The 17379-nt window shown below is 43.2% G+C and overlaps 1 protein-coding gene across 3 annotated transcripts in view; it reads right to left on the bottom strand.

The window, feature by feature from the left end:
- Positions 1-17379, bottom strand: part of FAM222B (family with sequence similarity 222 member B) — a 76103-nt gene that overhangs the window by 10039 nt on the left and 48685 nt on the right. For all 3 annotated transcript variants that reach the window (XM_025851164.2, XM_025851166.2, XM_025851165.2), the window contains exon 2: positions 1097-1218. In XM_025851164.2, coding sequence (XP_025706949.1) covers positions 1097-1178 — 82 coding nt within the window. In that variant the 5' untranslated portion in view covers positions 1179-1218. The remainder of the gene's footprint in view (positions 1-1096; positions 1219-17379) is intronic.

The raw sequence follows: 17379 nt of genomic DNA, 5'->3' as shown, positions 1-17379 counted from the left end.
AAAGGTGCTGAAGCACCGGGGCGCCTGGGTGGCTCAGTCAGTTAAGCAGCTGCCTTCGGCTCAGGTCATGATCCCAGGGTCCTGGGATCAAGCCCCACATCGGGCTCCATGCTCAGCAGGGAGTCTGCTTCTCCCTCTCCCTCTCCCTCTGCTGCTCCCCCTGCTTGTGTTCCCTCTCACACTGTCAAATAAATAAATAAAATCTTAAAAAAAGGGGGGGGTAAGCCTAGGAGCCTTTTGCTCTGAAAGGAAAGTCTATCCCAAATTTAGGGCAACATTTATACTTGAAGACACTGGACACAGTAAAGAGCTAGGAAAAGAATCTTTTCCTTGCATGTCAGTGTAGTGCAGGGACAGAAGCCAGGGATCTGGGGCGCCCGGCTGGCTCAGTCAGTAGAGCATGTGACTCTCGATCTCGGGTCGTGAGTTCAAGTTCCACGTTGGGCGTGGAGCTTACTTAAAAAAAAAAGAAAAGAAAAAGAAAAAAAGACAGGAATCTAATAGGTTCTCAAACGTTCAATCTTATGAGTAGGTTTATTAGCAGGAATACACCCAGAGAGGCTGAGAAAGCTCCCTATCCCTTCCGGAGGTGAAAGCTTCTTCACTTGTGAACTGAGGTCACTCGTTCAGCAGACAGCAAAGCCAAAGGGAACGGTTTCCATGGAAGAGAATGCTCAGAGAGTCCAAAACAACAAAAAAGGGCAAATAGTTCGTTTCAGAGATACAGTAAGTAATCAAGAGTGTGAGTTTTCATTCAATTCCTCATGGGGGTTCAAACTGAAACACCTTTTTGAGGGGTAACATACATACTGTGTAAAACTCCTTACAGCTTTGTGGCTCAACAGATAGCTATCAGCAACAATGGTAATTCAGATGTTATACACTGAGGAATTCTAGTATTTAAGAGGATCTCTCTGATCAGAAAAGTGTCCACATTGCTGAAGAGCCTGGCAGCTGCTTTCCTGCTGTCTGTGCTGAAGAATATCTTGGAGGTACCAAAGTTCACGGTCAACATACCCCTGATGTGCCTCTGTGATTACCCAAATGTAGGGACAAAATAAGTGTCACATCCCTCCCTGGGATCCAGATTACTTACATTTCTGAAGTCCAGTGTTCATCTGCGTGTGAGAAAGAAGCTGAAAGGACAGGTCACCTGGCCCTGGTAGACAGGCTAGCATGGCAGACTGGCATCAACACAACATGGGACAGTCACTCACACTGCAATGAACGAAAGAACAAGGTCACAGAATACAAGGCAACTCACTCAAGGAAGATGCCGGGGACATCGGGTATGAGTAGCAAAGGCCCATGTTCCGATAGATAAAGCAATTTAATTAGCAGCATGTTGGTTAAAAATACATCAATGTCTTTATCTGCAGCAACAATTTGCTCCCAACTATTACTATGGCTAAAATGATGTTTCAGTCAGCACAGATGCATGGGTGGGGAGAAATAAAAACCGGAAATACCTATCCACACAAATAACTGGAAAATAAAGTGCATCTATAAAGTCTTTTATGTTCACCAGCTGTGGATGAACTTTCAGCATGTGCACTTCCTGTAAATGGCCTCTCCCTACTACTTTTGGGCAGGCCCACGGGATTGCCAGAGACAGGGCATGCTAGCTCTCATCCGTGCCCCAGCGAAGGCAGGAAGAGAAAGGCTAGCGCAGATTCTAACTGAAGTGAAGGGAAAAATTACTTCTCCCTGAAAATAGAACAGGGTTCCTGAAGAGAGCTGGCCTTCCTAGGTCCTGGCTCAGTCTATTTACAGACCTGACTGGGGCGGGAGCAGTCAGACATTTCCAGAAGCAGTACAGTATATGAGCTGCAAAGGTACCCAAAGTCCAACTTGAAATGGCAGTAATCTGAGCTCACTTTTAGAAGAAGGGGCAAAGCATCCTAGGAGACACAATTAACTACTGTTAAAGCAAAGTCTGTAAGTTTCTGGGGATTTAGCTTTCCTATTGCCTATCACACAATTAGACTTCCTGGCCACCAGGAAAAAAACTGCATTGTTCCCAGAATAAATCAAGGAGGTTGTAGGCTGCCAGCAGCCCTCTCTAGGCAAGTAATCCTGACATTATGTCAAGACAGCATGGTTTCCTCAGTAACGTCTACCAGCAAGACCTACCCAAGAAAGTAGACCTGATGTGGCCTCTGTAGGGAATAAGCTCCCTGTGTACCAAGGACCAAGCTCTTCTCAAACAAGTATAATGTACTAAAATACATGGAATTCCTTTTCCATACTGCAAAACCCAGAAATTCAGGTGGCATGTTAAGGCTTTAATCCCAACAAAAGAGGAGTGGGGAAAGAGCTCAAGTGTAAAACAAAGACCACAAATCCTCTTTCTCTCTCTTTGGGGGCCCTCTCAGGTATGTGAAACTACCTTGTCGCAATGAGAATCAGAGAGCTCCAGCTTGCAAGGCCTCCTGGCTGAAAAGATACTTTGTAAAAAGAGGCTGCTCAAACTGTGTCTAAGATAGCAACTGCAGAGAGAACTGAAGACTGAATGCCTCAAGGAGAATCGAGCTGCCCCAGAGTTCTGGCACAGACCCCGCCTTTTCAGGTCTCCGGTGGGCGGGATAACAGAATGTACACAAGGCGCCAACTACGGTGCCTCAAGAAATAAAAAGGCTTCTGTTGGGGTCAAATGACTGAGGTCCTGCTTACAATTCCTTCCCTTGTGAAGGCTGTTCTTTATTTAATACCCTCTCCCCTATGGTCCTAATATAGGAGAAGGCAAAATCCAAGGAAAGGAAGGGAATTAGCGAATACTGGAGCCTCATACTGTGAGATGGGCTATATGAGGGGCATTAGTGAGGTTTTCTTAATTAGGTCTCCCAACCTTTCTTGGAGACAGGTAATAATTTCACTTGTCATCTAATCATCTCTAGCCTGGATTACTACACTAGCCTTCTAAATGGTTTCTCTGTTCCACCCTTGCCCCTATCAAGCAGTCTACTCTCCACACAGCAGCCAGAGTAATTTACTTTTTTAATTAGAAATCATATCAACTCAAAAATCTCCAATGATTCCTCATCTCACTTGGAACACAAAATCCTAACAGGTCCACAAGGCCTACCACGATCTGTTACTACTACTTCAATGACCTCATCTTCTAACCCCACTGCTCCTTTTGATTTGACTTTCAGCCACAGTGGTCTCCTTGCAGACCCTCCAACGAGCCAAGTACATTTTGCTTTGTATTTCATCCGGACAGCCGAGATGCTGTGATGACGGAGGCTCAGAGAACACATTCACTAAGCTGTCTTGCAGATACACTCTTCCCCTGTACTTTCTGGAAGGAACCAATCTATGCACGATCACTGCAATCTCTGATATACCCATTAAATCTTGATGCCTACAACCAAGAGATGAGGGTGGGGGACTGTGGATCCTACAAGTTGACCATAACATACTGCCCCTCAAAACCACAACTCCAGATCTCAACAAGAAGAAGAGAAGACAATTAAACCAGCTAAACTGTGGCAAAGACACAGTAATGGATTTATTAATAGCGAACGTAGGAGCAAAAATAATAGATGAATTCTGTAAAGACTCCAGAAAGTCAGGGCGTCTGGCTGGTTCAGTCAGTGGAGCATGAAGCTCTTGTTCTCAGGGTTGAGTTCAGGCCCCATGCTGGGTGTAGAGTTTACTTAAAAAAAAAAAAAGAAAAAGAAAAAAAGACTCCAAAAAGTCAATTTTTAGTTTGGACAGGAGGGGGCGAATGAGGAAGAAAGATACCAGAGCTTGGGGCCCTCCATGATGATGTCCCCAACAAAAACCACCCAGCAAGTCTAGAAAACTCATCATCCAGGCGGCTAAGGGTACAGCCACCAATTTGTGATCCTTTAAGAGTTCAGGGGTCTCCCATCCAAGTGCTAACGAAGCCCGAACATGCTTCGCTTCCGAGATCAGACGAGATCAGGAGCGTACAGGGTGGTATGGTTCAGGGATCTATCTGTCATCCCTTCTAAAAGACTGCCCTCTGTACTTAAGGAAGACTTCAAGCCCCTTGACCAGTTTCAAGCAAAGTTAAGAATCAGATTCTGCTAGGGCAGGGAAGGCAGGGAATATGGCAAGGTCACAAGGGTTGTGATGAAACAGGAAGGACGCAATTTCCTTCCAGAACCCATTCTAGAAGCAGATATGCACAATATAAAGTACTCTTCTGGAGGCCTGGTAGCAGAGCACAGGACTTTTGTTTAAAAACGTCAAACCAGGGGCACCTGGGTGGCTCGGTAGGTTAAGCATCCAACTCTTGATTTAGGCTCAGGTCATGATCTCAGGATCCTGGTATCCAGCCCCATGTCGGGCTCAGTGCTTAGTGGTGAGTCTGCTTGAGGATTCTCTCCTTCTCCCTCTGCCCCCTCCCTCCACTCACACACACTCTCTCTCTCTAAAAATAAATAATTCTTAAAACAACAAAACAAAAAAAAAAACAAACTTCAAACCACCTACACATTCTGATTACCACCTGGCTTTTTCTAAAAAGCAAATTGCGATATAATTTTACAGTTGTTTTTTTTTTTAATTTTTTTAAAGATTTTATTTATTTATTTGAGAGAGAGAGAATGAGAGATAGAGAGCACGAGAGGGAAGAGGGTCAGAGGGAGAAGCAGACTCCCCGCTGAGCAGGGAGCCCCATGCGGGAACTCGATCCCGGGACTCCAGGATCATGACCTGAGCCAAAGGCAGTCGCTCAACCAACTGAGCCACCCAGGTGCCCTAATTTTACAATTGTTACTTCCAGAAGCACCTAAGCAGGGCCAGAAATCAACACTAGCATTACCTTCTGAAGGGACCTCAAAATTCAGGTCCTGACTTCTAAACAGAATCAAGTAGTAATCTAGAGCTCAGGCCAAGTGAGCTCTCAGCCAGCTTTCCTGCCGCCAGCTGGTCTGCCCCCTAAGCAGGGGGACTATAATATTACAGTAAGCCCAGAACAAAGGTGTTCAAACTCTCCTGGGGCATTAGCACCAGTGTGAGCATTTACCAGACTACCTCTAATTAAGGAACGAACCCCTTGTGCCCACTGGGAAAATTCCAAAAGTACTTCCATCTGCTCCCCTCTATGCCCACCCTCCGCCATCCCTGTCAGAAGACAGCCAGAGGTTACATTAGAGTGTGATGTCACACTCTGTTTTCCTGGGTGGCATCTGATAAAGGACTATCTCTACCTTAGGACTATCTCTGTGCCTGTAAGAAAACCTCAGTTGTGTTTGTGCCACTTGTCCCTGCTCATGCTTAAGACGACTGAAAGGTAGGGAAGGGAGAGGAGAGAAGATCAAGTGCTAGAAAAGGGATTTATTTTTACTCAGGGCTCTGGGGTGAGGAGAAGTGGTCTAGAGCCATCACTTCCAGCCCAGTTTCACCACCCACAATCTACTGCCTCCCACTACAGTTCTCTGCCAATTCCCTCTCCTGCTTTCCCTTCCCTGCCTGCAACCCCCATCTTCACAAAGAACACCCCCTCAAAAAAAAAGGTTGACTAGCCGACTTTCTGATTCATGCTGTGGTTCAAAGATTTGTCATTTGTGGTCTTTAATTAAAAACTGAAACTGATACCAGTGCCATCTCTGTGACCACCGGTTAAGAAACGTTATGCTCCTTATTTGAGTTCACTTTATAAAATATATCCAACAGTGAAAATCCTGCGGACACGCATCTGAAGAGAGTATGATTAATACCGCAAAACTGCATTAAGAGTCCTCAGTATCTCCGATTAAAGCCTTCTCATCTGTGAGTTAAAGGCTTATTTAAAAAGACTATTTTTTGATAACAGGGAAAAAATTTTATCCTACTGCTTTCTCCCTGTTCCTTTACTCCTGGGGTCCAAGAAATTAGGCATTAAAACCTAAGGGAAACACCAAAATACCACTCTGGGGAAAATAAACAAGGCGAAATACAGCAAAAATTACATGTTTATCCAATCAGACTCTGCAAAGTCAGTCACCTGTATGGTCTGTTACAATAAAACAATCTATTCAACAGGTAATTTTGTCAGTCCAGGTTTAACTGTGAACTTCCAACTAAATTCAACTTTTCGTTAATTATCCAACCTGAATAAAGTTCAGCCATTGCTCAAAGGCATCTTTCTTTTCTATCTTTAACCTACAAGGGGAGCTAAAATTCACTTGGAATTGTGACCTCACAACTCTAGGGAGGCAGGGAAGAAAACAAATGTTCCCTTTGGGCTTACCTTTTTTTTTTTTTTTTAAGATTTTATTTGTGTGAGACAGAGCGACCAAGAGCAGGGGGAGAGGTGGAGGGAAAGGGAGAAGCAGGCTCCCTGCTGAGCAGGGAGGCTGACATGGGGCTCAATCCCAGGACCCTGGGATCATGACTTGAGCCAAAGGCAGACACTTAACCGACTAACCCACCCAGGGCCCCTACGTTTTGTTTTTTTTTTTTAAGTAATCTCTATGACCAACATGGGGCTCGATCTCATGACCCTGAGACCAAGAGTTGTATGCTCCACAGACTGAGCCAGCGAGGTGCCCAGGGCTTACTTTTCTGAAAGCCCAGAACCACGCCTACTGCAAACCATCCCCACTCCGGGTTTGGAAACATTACTCCTCTACTAACTGCCCTTTACAACCTATGACAACAGGTCCTTTTCCTGTCCAGGTCCCGACCTACCCCCCTCCCTAAAGGCACTCTCTCTTCTTCAGCAAGGATGCTCTTTCCTGGATCCTTTAATTATTTAACTCATCTATGACCCAGTGCTTTCTCTTGAAATGTGTTATTCTGGTACCAGGAAAGTGTTCTCCCTGGACATTCTAACTTTTCAACCTGAGTGTGAGTGAGCTTCTCTAAACCAGAGCCTTTTATTTTATCCTAAGTTACAGAATCAGGAACAAGATTATCACATAATAGATACTGAATAAATATCACTAGCTCACATTCCTGAAGAAAATAGCATATACTTTAATCTCAGGGTCTGGAAATTATCTGAATTTACATCCTCAAGACATGGATAATAAAAGTGCCAAGTGCCTGTGCATGTGTGTGGGGCAGGTACCTTGGCTCTTTGAGAGGCCAGAGGAGATAAAAAGTGCCCAGGTGGCTCTTTCCAGCTCTGGCTGCCATAGTGAGAGGAGCTGCTGCCATGCCCACCCACCTGCAATGAACGTCCTTGCACAACTGCTCCAGCTTCCTGATCAAAGGAACAAGCAGACATACAGCACCAAGCCCAGTAACCTGAAGGCTCACAGCTTCTTCCACTACCACTTCCACCCGATTCACTGCAAGGCTGTGGGTGTGGAGCTGGTGGCCAATGGCAAAGGTTAGTGGTGGTCATGAAGCCGAGATCCAGCCAGCGAAAACCCTCCACCTCCTACAAGGGACCACCACTAACACGAATGCCACCTTCGGCAGCATCCGGCACCTGATCTGCAAGAACAAGTACTGCCCAGATCTGCGCATGGCTGCCATTCACAGAGCCAGTGCCATCCTGTGCAGCCAGAAGCAGCAGCCCACCCCCACCAAGAGCTCCTGAGCACCTGCCTTGCACCCCCAAAGCAATAAAGATGTCAACCACCAAAAAAAAAAAAAAAAGCCCCAGGGTGCCTGGGTGGCTCAGTTGGTTAAGCATCTGCCTTTGGCTCTGGTCGTGATCCCACTGAGCACCGCATCAGGCTCCCTGCTCAGTGGGAAGCCTGCTTCTCCTTCTCCCTCTGTGCTCCCCCCGCCAGGTACTACTTTTTATTTATACTATATTGAGAAGTATCATTTGATTTCTGTACTTTAATCTCCATTAAGTAGAAATAAGTGTTCCTAAAAATCTGAAAATGCAGGCTGTGTTCATTGTAGGCAGCTAAATCAGAACCTGCCATTTTTTCATCATGGTATGTAATAAGGTTTGAGTTTCCAAAGGCCTATGAGGACTGGATCACTAGAACTTAAGATGAATCACCTTAGAAAGAAAGACTGACCTTTGCATTTAACCCATTCATAATCACAAGCAGAGCTGTCAGACTGGGTAGAATTTTATTCACAAGTACCTGGGACTGTGCCTAGCAAGACAAGGAGAACAAAAAAACCAGAAGAAACTGCTTCCTTGAGATAAGACACAAATACTGGATTTTTACCTTTTATAATTTTCTGTAGAAACTTGTTCTGAATCAAAAAGTTTCAAATTATTATTCAGGTGAAATATAATTCAACAGGGGCATCTGGGTGGCTCAGTCGTTAAGCGTCTGCTTTTGGCTCAGGTCCTGATCCCAGGGTCCTGGGATCGAACCCCACATCGGGCTCCCTGCTCCGCGGGAAGCCTGCTTCTCCCTCTCCCACTCCCCCTGCTTGTGTTCCCTCTCTCGCTGTGTCTCTCTATCAAATAAATAAAATCTTAAAAAAAAAGAAACATTAATTCAACAAATGTTACAATTTGTGGCAATATTTAATCTTCAAAGCCCTGAGTCCCACAGGAGTACAGGAAAAGCTGCCCAGTGACAGAGAAATACTTAACTCAAACTCAAACGGGGAAACTGAGGCAACAGACCCAGCTATTTTTTAAAAAGGGAATCTGTTAAAAAGATATCAAGGTTGGGTACAATTTTAAGTCTTAGGGTGTCTAAAAAGACCTTCAACAGGCCCTGACAAAGCGCAAAACAAGGCAGACCACAGACACTATTCATTTTGATAAAAATAGAAAAGGCAGTTCCCCAGTTAGCTTCTGTAAACTTATATAGCCCACAGCTACAACACAGAAAAAGAATTTTAAGAATTTAGCAGGCTGTTAAAAAATTTTGGCAGCATATGTTTAGAGAACAGCTAAACAAGTTGCTTATTCATGCCCTTTCTCCTCCCCTCAACTGCACAAGGTACAACAGAGGCCCAGTTTCTCTAGTGATTCCCTTGCCTCAGGATCACCTCACCAGAGAGCAGGCCCTCTAACCCAGGCTAGAGTCTTTTTTTTTTTTTTTTTTTAAGATTAGTTATTTATTTGACAGACACAGCAAGAGAGGGAACACAAGCAGGGGGAGCGGGAGAGGGAGAAGCAGGCTTCCTGTGGAGCAGGGAGCCCGATGCAGGGCTCGATCCCAGGACCCTGAGCCGAAGGCAGATGCTTAACCGACTGAGCCACCCAGGCGCCCCGAGTCTAGAGTCTTTTGAAGTCTGAAGGGTGACAGAAATTGAAGAGGCTTACGGGCACTTAGCCGCCCCCATTCTGGGTATACAACTCGAAGGCGTTATTCTGAAATAAGCTGGGGTTACAGCATTTGGACCATGTGTGCCTGTTTCTTCACCCTGGTACAGAGGTGTCTTTCTTTTCTGAGTCTAGTGTGCCTCATCAAAGTTCACTGCTGCATTTAGAAATTTCAAAAGACATTTACAGATCAGTATGTTTGTTCTGTAATAAGTAACACTGATTTACACTGCATAAGAAGGTAGTTTACCAAACTACAGAGAATAGCTTAAACGAAATTTTGAACAAGTTTGGAAGAGTTATGAATGGAAGCAGTGACAGGGACAGGATCCACAGCAACATCTGAATCCATGCAAGGGGAGTGAAGACATGGCTCCCACCAAAGTTGTATAGAGAAATATAAGCAACTACTAAATATATGAAGAAATAGTGCAACTATCTAATAAAGAAATGTAAATTAAGTGGAATGAGATTTTATTTTTTGCTTAAAAAATGACAAACATGTTTGAAAAAAATCTAAAATATACAGATTTAAGGATATAGTGAAAAATCATGGAGCGCCTGGGTGGCTCAGTTGGTTGGGCATCTGCTTTCGGCTCAGGTCATGATCCCAGGGTCCTGGGATGGAGCCCCACACTGGGCTCTCTGCTCTGAGGGAAGCCTGCTTCTCCCTCTCCCACTCCCCCTGCTTGTGTTTCCTCTCTCGCTGTGTGTGTGTGTGTCTCTCTCTCTCTGTCAAATAAATAAATAAATAAATAAATAAATAAACAAACAAACAAATAAATAAAATCTTTACAAAAAGAAAAATCACTAAACTGAGATGTTTTATTTATTTTTTAAATTAACATATAATGTATTATTTGTTTCAGGGGTACAGGTCTGTGATTCATCAGTCTTATACAACACCCAGCGTTCAACCCAACACATACCCTCACCAATGTCCATCACCCAGCCACCCCATCCCTCCCACTGCCCTCCACTCCAACAACCCTCAGTTTGTTTCCTAAGATTGAGTCTAAAGTGAGATGTTTAAATTGATAGATACATTCTTTCTGGAAATAAGCATGAACAGTTTTTGTTTGGGTTGTTTTTTTGTTTTAAGATTTTATTTGAGGGGCGCCTGGGTGGCTCAGTCATTAAGCGTCTGCCTTTGGCTCAGGTCATGGTCCCAGGGTCCTGGGATCGAGCCCCACGTCGCTCGGCGGGGAGTCTGCTTCTCTCTCTCCCACTCCCCCTGCTTGTGTTCCCTCTCTCGCTGTCTCTCTCCCTCTGTCAAATAAATTTTAAAAAAATCTTAAAAAAAAAAGATTTTATTTGAGAGAGAGAAAGAGAAAAGGGGGGAGGAAGGGCAGAGGGAGGGAGAATCTTAAGCAGACTCTGCACTGAGCAAGGAGCCTGACAAGGGACTCGATCCCAGGACTCTGGGATCATGACCTGAGCCGAAGGCAGAAACCAAGAGTCGGACTCAACTAACTGCGCCACCCAGGCACCCAGGCGTTAAGTGTCTGTCTTCAGCTCGGGTCATGATCCCAGAGTCCTGGGACTGAGCCCCGCATTGGGCTCCCTGCTCAGCAGGAAACCTGCTTCTCCCTCTCCCACTCCCCCTGCCTGTGCTCCCTCTCTCGCTGTCTCTCTGTCAAATAAATAAATAAAATCTTAATTAAAAAAAAGATTAAAAAATAAATATTCATATTCTTCAACACAGTGATTGCACTTCTAAAATCTAATTTAAGGAACAATCAATGAGAGATGCAAACAAAGATTTATATATGACTCTCTTCCCATAATTGTGTAGAAAGTGGAAACAATCTAAATGTCCCAAAGCAAGGAAATGGTTATATAAATTATGGGATATTCATCTAATAAAGTTAGCATGAGCCTCTCAATTTTTAATTGTTAAAGAATTATCTAAAAACAAAGAAAAATGCTTATAATATAAATGCTAGGTTAAGAGTATATACAATAGACAAATATGGTATAATAATTTTGTAAAATTTATTATATACACACACACACACACACACACAAATTATAAAGTCGTTTGTATTTGACCATTAAATGCATTATAGCACTTTGTGGGGATAAATGCTCATTCCTGGACCATATAGTTTAGGATAACATTCTTTTTATTTTTTTTATTTTTTTTTAAATATTTTATTTATTTATTTGACAGAGACACAGCGAGAGAGGGAACACAAGCAGGGTGAGTGGGAGAGGGAGAAGCAAGTTGCCCACCGACCCTGGGTCCCAGGACCCTGGGATCATGATCTGAGCCAACGGAAGATGCTTAACTGACTGAGCCACCTAGGCATCCCTAGGATAACATTCTAATTAGCTTTCACTTCTTGAACATAAAGCCAAGAGAGGCAAGGAAGTAACTTAGGAAAAAAGTGAGTGGCAAAGGCAAGTCATTTTCTGATAAGTTTTTATAAGGGGAAAATTCACATGCAGATAAATGTCAACCACAGTTCAAATCACCTCCAAGAAACCTGGATTAACAAATGGCACTATATCAAAGTAGTTAAGACAAGATTTTAGGTTCAAATCCCAGCTCTGTTGCTTACTTGCAGTACGACCTTAGGAAAGACACTTAACTTCATCTGTAAAATGCACTTCACGGGATTGCTGTGAGGATTCTTTTTTTTCTTTTTTTAAAGATTTTATTTATTTGAGAGGGAGAGTGAGCGAGCAAGAGAGCACACAAGCAGGGGCACAGGGAGAGGGAGAAGCAGACTCACCTACTGAGCAGGAAGCCCCGACGCGGGACTTGATCCCAGGACTCCGGGATCATGACCCGAGCCAAAGACAAATGTTCAAATCACTGAGCCACCCAGGCACCCCTGTTGTGAGGATTAAATGAGTTTAATACATTCAAGTGCCTGGAGCACCTGGCTGGCTCAGTTGGTAGAGCATGAGACCCTTGATCTCAAAGTCGTGAGTTGGAGCCCCACGTTGGGCATAGAGCTTACTTAAAAAAAAAAAAAAAAATTCCATTCAAGTGCCTGATATTGGTGCCTAACATACAGTGAACATTATTTAAATGTTGGCTATTATCACCTTCCTATAACCTACTAAAATTCAGATCACTTTTTTTTTTTTTAAGATTTTTATTTATTTGACAGAGACACAGCGAGAGAGGGAACATAAGCAGGGGCAGTAGAAGAGGGAGAAGCAGGCTTCCCACCGAGCAGGGAGCCCGATGCGGCGCTCGATCCCAGGACCCTGGGATCATGACCTGAGCCGAAGGCAGATGCTTAACAACTGAGCCACCCAGGTGCCCCCACATCACTTTTTATTTTGCCAACAGAACCAGATTATCACCTCACATTTTATAGTTCTTTATATGTTGAAACAAGTTTATACAAATAATTTCCTCTGAAATTTAGAACAATCTCTTGAGATGGAACAAGTATCATTCCCCTTCTATAAATTAGGAAACCCAGGCTCAGAAAGATTTAAATTACCTGTCCAGTGATATGCAGCTGGGACAGTGGACCTCATACTAAATTCTCTGTCTTAAGTCCTAGACTTGTGGCTCACTCCATTAGAAAAGTATTTTCTAATCTGCAGACTGTGACCAGCCTTTTTTAAAAAACTGAATAAAAAAAATTCACAAAGTCAGAATACTTATTGTCTCATGATTCTCATTTCAATTATCTCATTTATATATACTTTACTGGGATGCAATCCCTATTGTGGGCTTAGACAAAAATGTCTGAAAAACACTGCACTATACCATAGCTGTCCCTCAAGTCAGTATTTATTGACCACTTATATCCCTCTTCTTACACTATTATATACAACAAAAACATTCAATTCAAAGCCATGGTTTTGTTTTTTAAGTGTGAATGTAATTATTGACTTTCCTATGGATCTGGGGAATTGCCTGTCCCAGATCAGCACTCTGCACTGAAACTCTACTATCCTTTGGCTAGCCTAACACTTTCCAACCAGCCCTCAGTGAAAATTCTTTCAAGATGAAACTATAAAGCCAGCAACTCTAACCAAGGTAAGGGTAAGAATGCACTGGGAAAGTGTCTACATAAAGACAAAGCAAACTTTATGTTCGACTTGTCAAACTGTTTTTTCAGGGAAAAGTTGTATCAATTTACATTGAGGAAACTATATCCAAGAATAAAAGTAATGATTGAACATGGGTCTCTCTCATTCTCAAACAATCCTAGGACAGAAAACTCTACCCCTCCTATCCTCATGCTCTTCCCTGAACTCTAAATCTGAACCTATTCTCAATTCATACCTTTTCTAAGTCAGTTTCCATTTGGACACTTGTACTATGACAGCTTTTGGAAGCTGGGCATCACAGAGCCCACCCAGGTCTCTGACAGGAAACGTCCCTCTGCTCTCTCAAGTGTTTTAAATTTGAGCAAGGGCAGAGGGAGGGTGGGCTCATACTTTTCCATCCACACATCTATATCCATTCTATATTCATTTGGTCTATTACTTTCTCAGAACTTTCTCTCTGAACACAATGCCTTGAGTTTATGTGCCTTACACATCTAGTGAAGTTTCAGAAAGGCTAATAAGTTCAGTGCAGATGGGGAATGAAGTTTTACTTATATTATAGTTAACACATTGCCCTCACTCTATCCTCTAGTCTGCTGCAATCCAGGGTTAATTTGGCAGTAGGCAGATTTTAAGGTAAGAGGACAAGGCATAATTGCTATCTTAATATATTCTGTTCATTTAGGCCCTCCCTTCTCCTCTGCCAGCAGAAGTAGAGGACAATGAGGAACCCTGATGTGTAACAATTTGGAGTGATGGCTTCTGTAACCTTAGCAAAAATCCCAACATCTGACCTCGCCATTTCACTGAGATTCACTATAACCTGAAGCTTTATGGCTCACACCCCACAAAACCAAGGAATTACCAGGTTTCTGAAGCTAAAGGGTCTCTGAAAGTGGGACAGGCTGCTAAGCCTCAAAACCACAAAGAAACTGAAAGCCTACTGAGGAAGAGGAGCACCCCCTTTCTTCTACTCCCTACAAATCGCTGCAACTAGCTGATGAAATTTGGAATACTGGCTCAATCCATAGAAAGAAGAGAGAACAGACAGTCACTGCTGGAGGAATACTTTTATAGCTAGAGTAAACACCCACTGAAGTAAAATTCTGAACTGAGCTTCAGGAGGCTTCCTCATTTCAGGAATTGCCTTGTAAAACAAAACTAAAACTAAAAAAGTAGTCCTTTAAACCTCTCAAAGATTCAAAGTACACAACTCATTCACTGATCAGAATTCTTTTGCTCCTTTCTGTAGCCCTGAAAAATTCCATAATCATTCAGCACTGGTTTTTTAAGATTATTTATTTGTCAGGGGGGGAGAGAGAGAGAGAGAGAGAGAGAGACACAAAGAGAGCACCCAAGCAGGGGAAGCAGCAGACAGAGGGAGAAGCAGGCTCCCCACTGAGCAAGGAGCCCAATGTGGGACTCGATCCCAGGACGCTGGGATCACGACCTGTGCCGAAGGCAGACACTTAACTGATTAACCAACTGAGCCATCCAGGTGTCCCACAGCACTGATTTTATTTTTTTATTTATTTTTTATTTTTTTTTAAGATTTTATTTATTTATTTGAGAGAGAGAATGAGAGATAGAGAGCACGAGAGGGAAGAGGGTCAGAGGGAGAAGCAGACTCCCTGCCGAGCAGGGAGCCCGACGCGGAACTCAATCCAGGGACTCCAGGATCATGACCTGAGCCGAAGGCAGTCGCTTAACCAACTGAGCCACCCAGGCGCCCAGCACTGATTTTTTTTTAAATCAGTGTGTGACTGGTTCTAACTGGTCAACTATGTGTCTTATACCACATATTAAGCCCCATCCAAACAAAGAATATTACTCAAGATTACTTTAGCATTGAATGAATCAGAAAAAAAATGTAAAAATACATGTTTTATCCTACAGATGTCCAAATGATGTGTTTTCCTTTACCTCAAAGATACCTCAAAGAAATGACTAACACTACCCAAATGAACATCTTTTGGACAGCAGCAGCAAACAAAAGTTCGTGACTCTTCTATTCTGGTACATTGCCTCCTTCACTCAGTATGCCCCTTCCCTGTCCTAGTTTCTCCTCTGTAAACTACTCTCTCCAGGGCCTCCCTCACCAACTGAGTATCCTTCCCAGCCTTCACCCAGTTCCCTCTGTTAAATCACTTCAACTAGATTGGAAATAGAAAGTACCCCAACAGAGTGAAGATGTCAGCCACAAAGTGGTGGGGGACCTGTTATGGGGAGTCAGAAACCAAGTGGTATGAGAGCATCCCCAGAGGGAAGGAATAACGACTCCAACATCCAATAGCAATGAGCCTCATTAAGGTCCAAACAGATCTTGATTTCTAGACACATGATTTCCAAATTTATTAACAGGAACAAAGGCTCTTTGGAGAAATGGCTGAGACAGAGAAATGAGTCTAGAACATCTTACTGTGCAGGAAAGGAAGGAAGTGTTCAAAGACTAATGGTGACATGTCAAAAAACACAAAAGCTATGGAATGCTCAAACTGTGAGAGAAACCCCCAAAGGAGAAGTTTACATAATGGAAACTGGGTACATGAACAGGTACATGAGTGAAGGAGGTATGTCCTAGCAATAGAAGAATTAAAAACTTTTGTTTACTACCACTATTCATAAGATATCAGTTTGGGTAGTATCAGCCAATCCTTTGAAATAAAAGGACAACAAATCATTTAGTCATCTTTAGGATTAAATATATAGGTATATAATTTTTTCCTGATACACTGACAAATTCTGGGATAATGTGAACATCAAAATAAACAGGGGCGCCTGGGTGGCTCAGTCAGTTAAGCATCTGACTCTTGATTTTGGCTCAGGTCATGACTGCAGATCGGGCTCCGAGCTCAGTGCGGCACCAGCTTGTCCCTCTCCGCTACTCCTCCCCCGCTCATGATCTCTCTCAAATAAGTAAATAAAATCCTTTAAAAAAAAAAAAAAAGCAAATGATGATAACAGATTAGTCTACTGAATAAAACAGAAAATCCATAATGCATAAAGAAATTGAATCACGGGGCCCCTGGGTGACTCAGTTGGTTAAGCATCTGCCTTCAGCTCGGGTCATGACGTCAGGGTCCTGGGATCAAGCCCCACTTCAGGCTCCCAGGTCAGTGGGGAGCCTGCTTCTCCCTCTCCCTCTGCCCCTCCCCCCTGCTTATGCTCTCTTGCTATCTCTCTCTCTCTCAAATAAATAAGAATCTTAAAAAAAAAAAAAGTGAATCACTATTGTTATATGCCTGAAACTAATGTACCACTGCGTGTCAACTATACTCAAACTAGAAAAAAAAATTTCTACTAGAAAATCATGAGTCCATACTAATGTAAATATATAAACTAATAAATTGAAAGAGTGGAGAGGAACAAGATATTTGCATAGGTTTTTTTTTTTTTTAAGATTTTATTTATTTGACAGAGAGAGACACAGTGAGGGAGGGAATACAAGCAGGGGGAGGGGGAGAGGGAAAAGCAGGCTTCCCGCGGAGCAGGGAGCCCGATGCAGGGCTCGATCCCAGGACCCTGGGATCATGACCTGAGCCGAAGGCAGACACTTAACCAACTGAGCCACCCAGGCGCCCCAAGATATTTGCATAGTTTCAAAGTATCTCCCTTCAGGGGCATCTGGCTGGCTCAGGTGGTGGAGCATGGGACTCCTGATCTCAGGGTCATGAGTTACTTAAAAAAAAAAAAAGGTATCTCCTTCCAAAATACTTACTAATTAAAAAGGGAAAAAGAGTAACTTTACATTAGAAATGCCTAGCAGGCACCACCTTAAGTGATTGAACATGACTAGAAATAGGACACATAAAAATTCTGCACTTTTTTTTTTTAAGATTTTATTTATTTATTTGACAGAGAGAGAGAGAGACAGCGAGAGGGAACACAAGCAGGGGGAGTGGGAGAGGGAGAAGCAGACTTCCTGCTGATCAAGGAGCCCAATGCAGGGCTCGATCCCAAGACCTCAGGATCATGATCTGAGCTGAAGGCAGACGCTTAACCACTGAGCCACTCAGGCGCCCCTAGCCATTTTATTTTAAAAACAAAACAAAAAATACACAAAAAAGGAGACTCATGGCTCCTTTTTTCCTTTCTGAGTCTCCTAGACACTCCATCTGTATCTCTCTACATCTTCAATAAACTCTTTCACTTCCAAAAAATAACAAAAATGACAAAAATAAAAAAAATAAACAGGCAGCAGT

This window comes from Callorhinus ursinus, unplaced genomic scaffold, assembly GCF_003265705.2.
Source record: "Callorhinus ursinus isolate GAN/ISIS: 27379988/994484 unplaced genomic scaffold, GSC_fseal_2.0 scaffold34, whole genome shotgun sequence".
In the NCBI taxonomy this organism is placed as follows: Eukaryota; Metazoa; Chordata; class Mammalia; order Carnivora; family Otariidae; genus Callorhinus; species Callorhinus ursinus.
The sequence above is the reverse complement of the archived record's forward strand: the minus strand, read 5'-3'. Positions and strand labels throughout refer to the sequence as shown.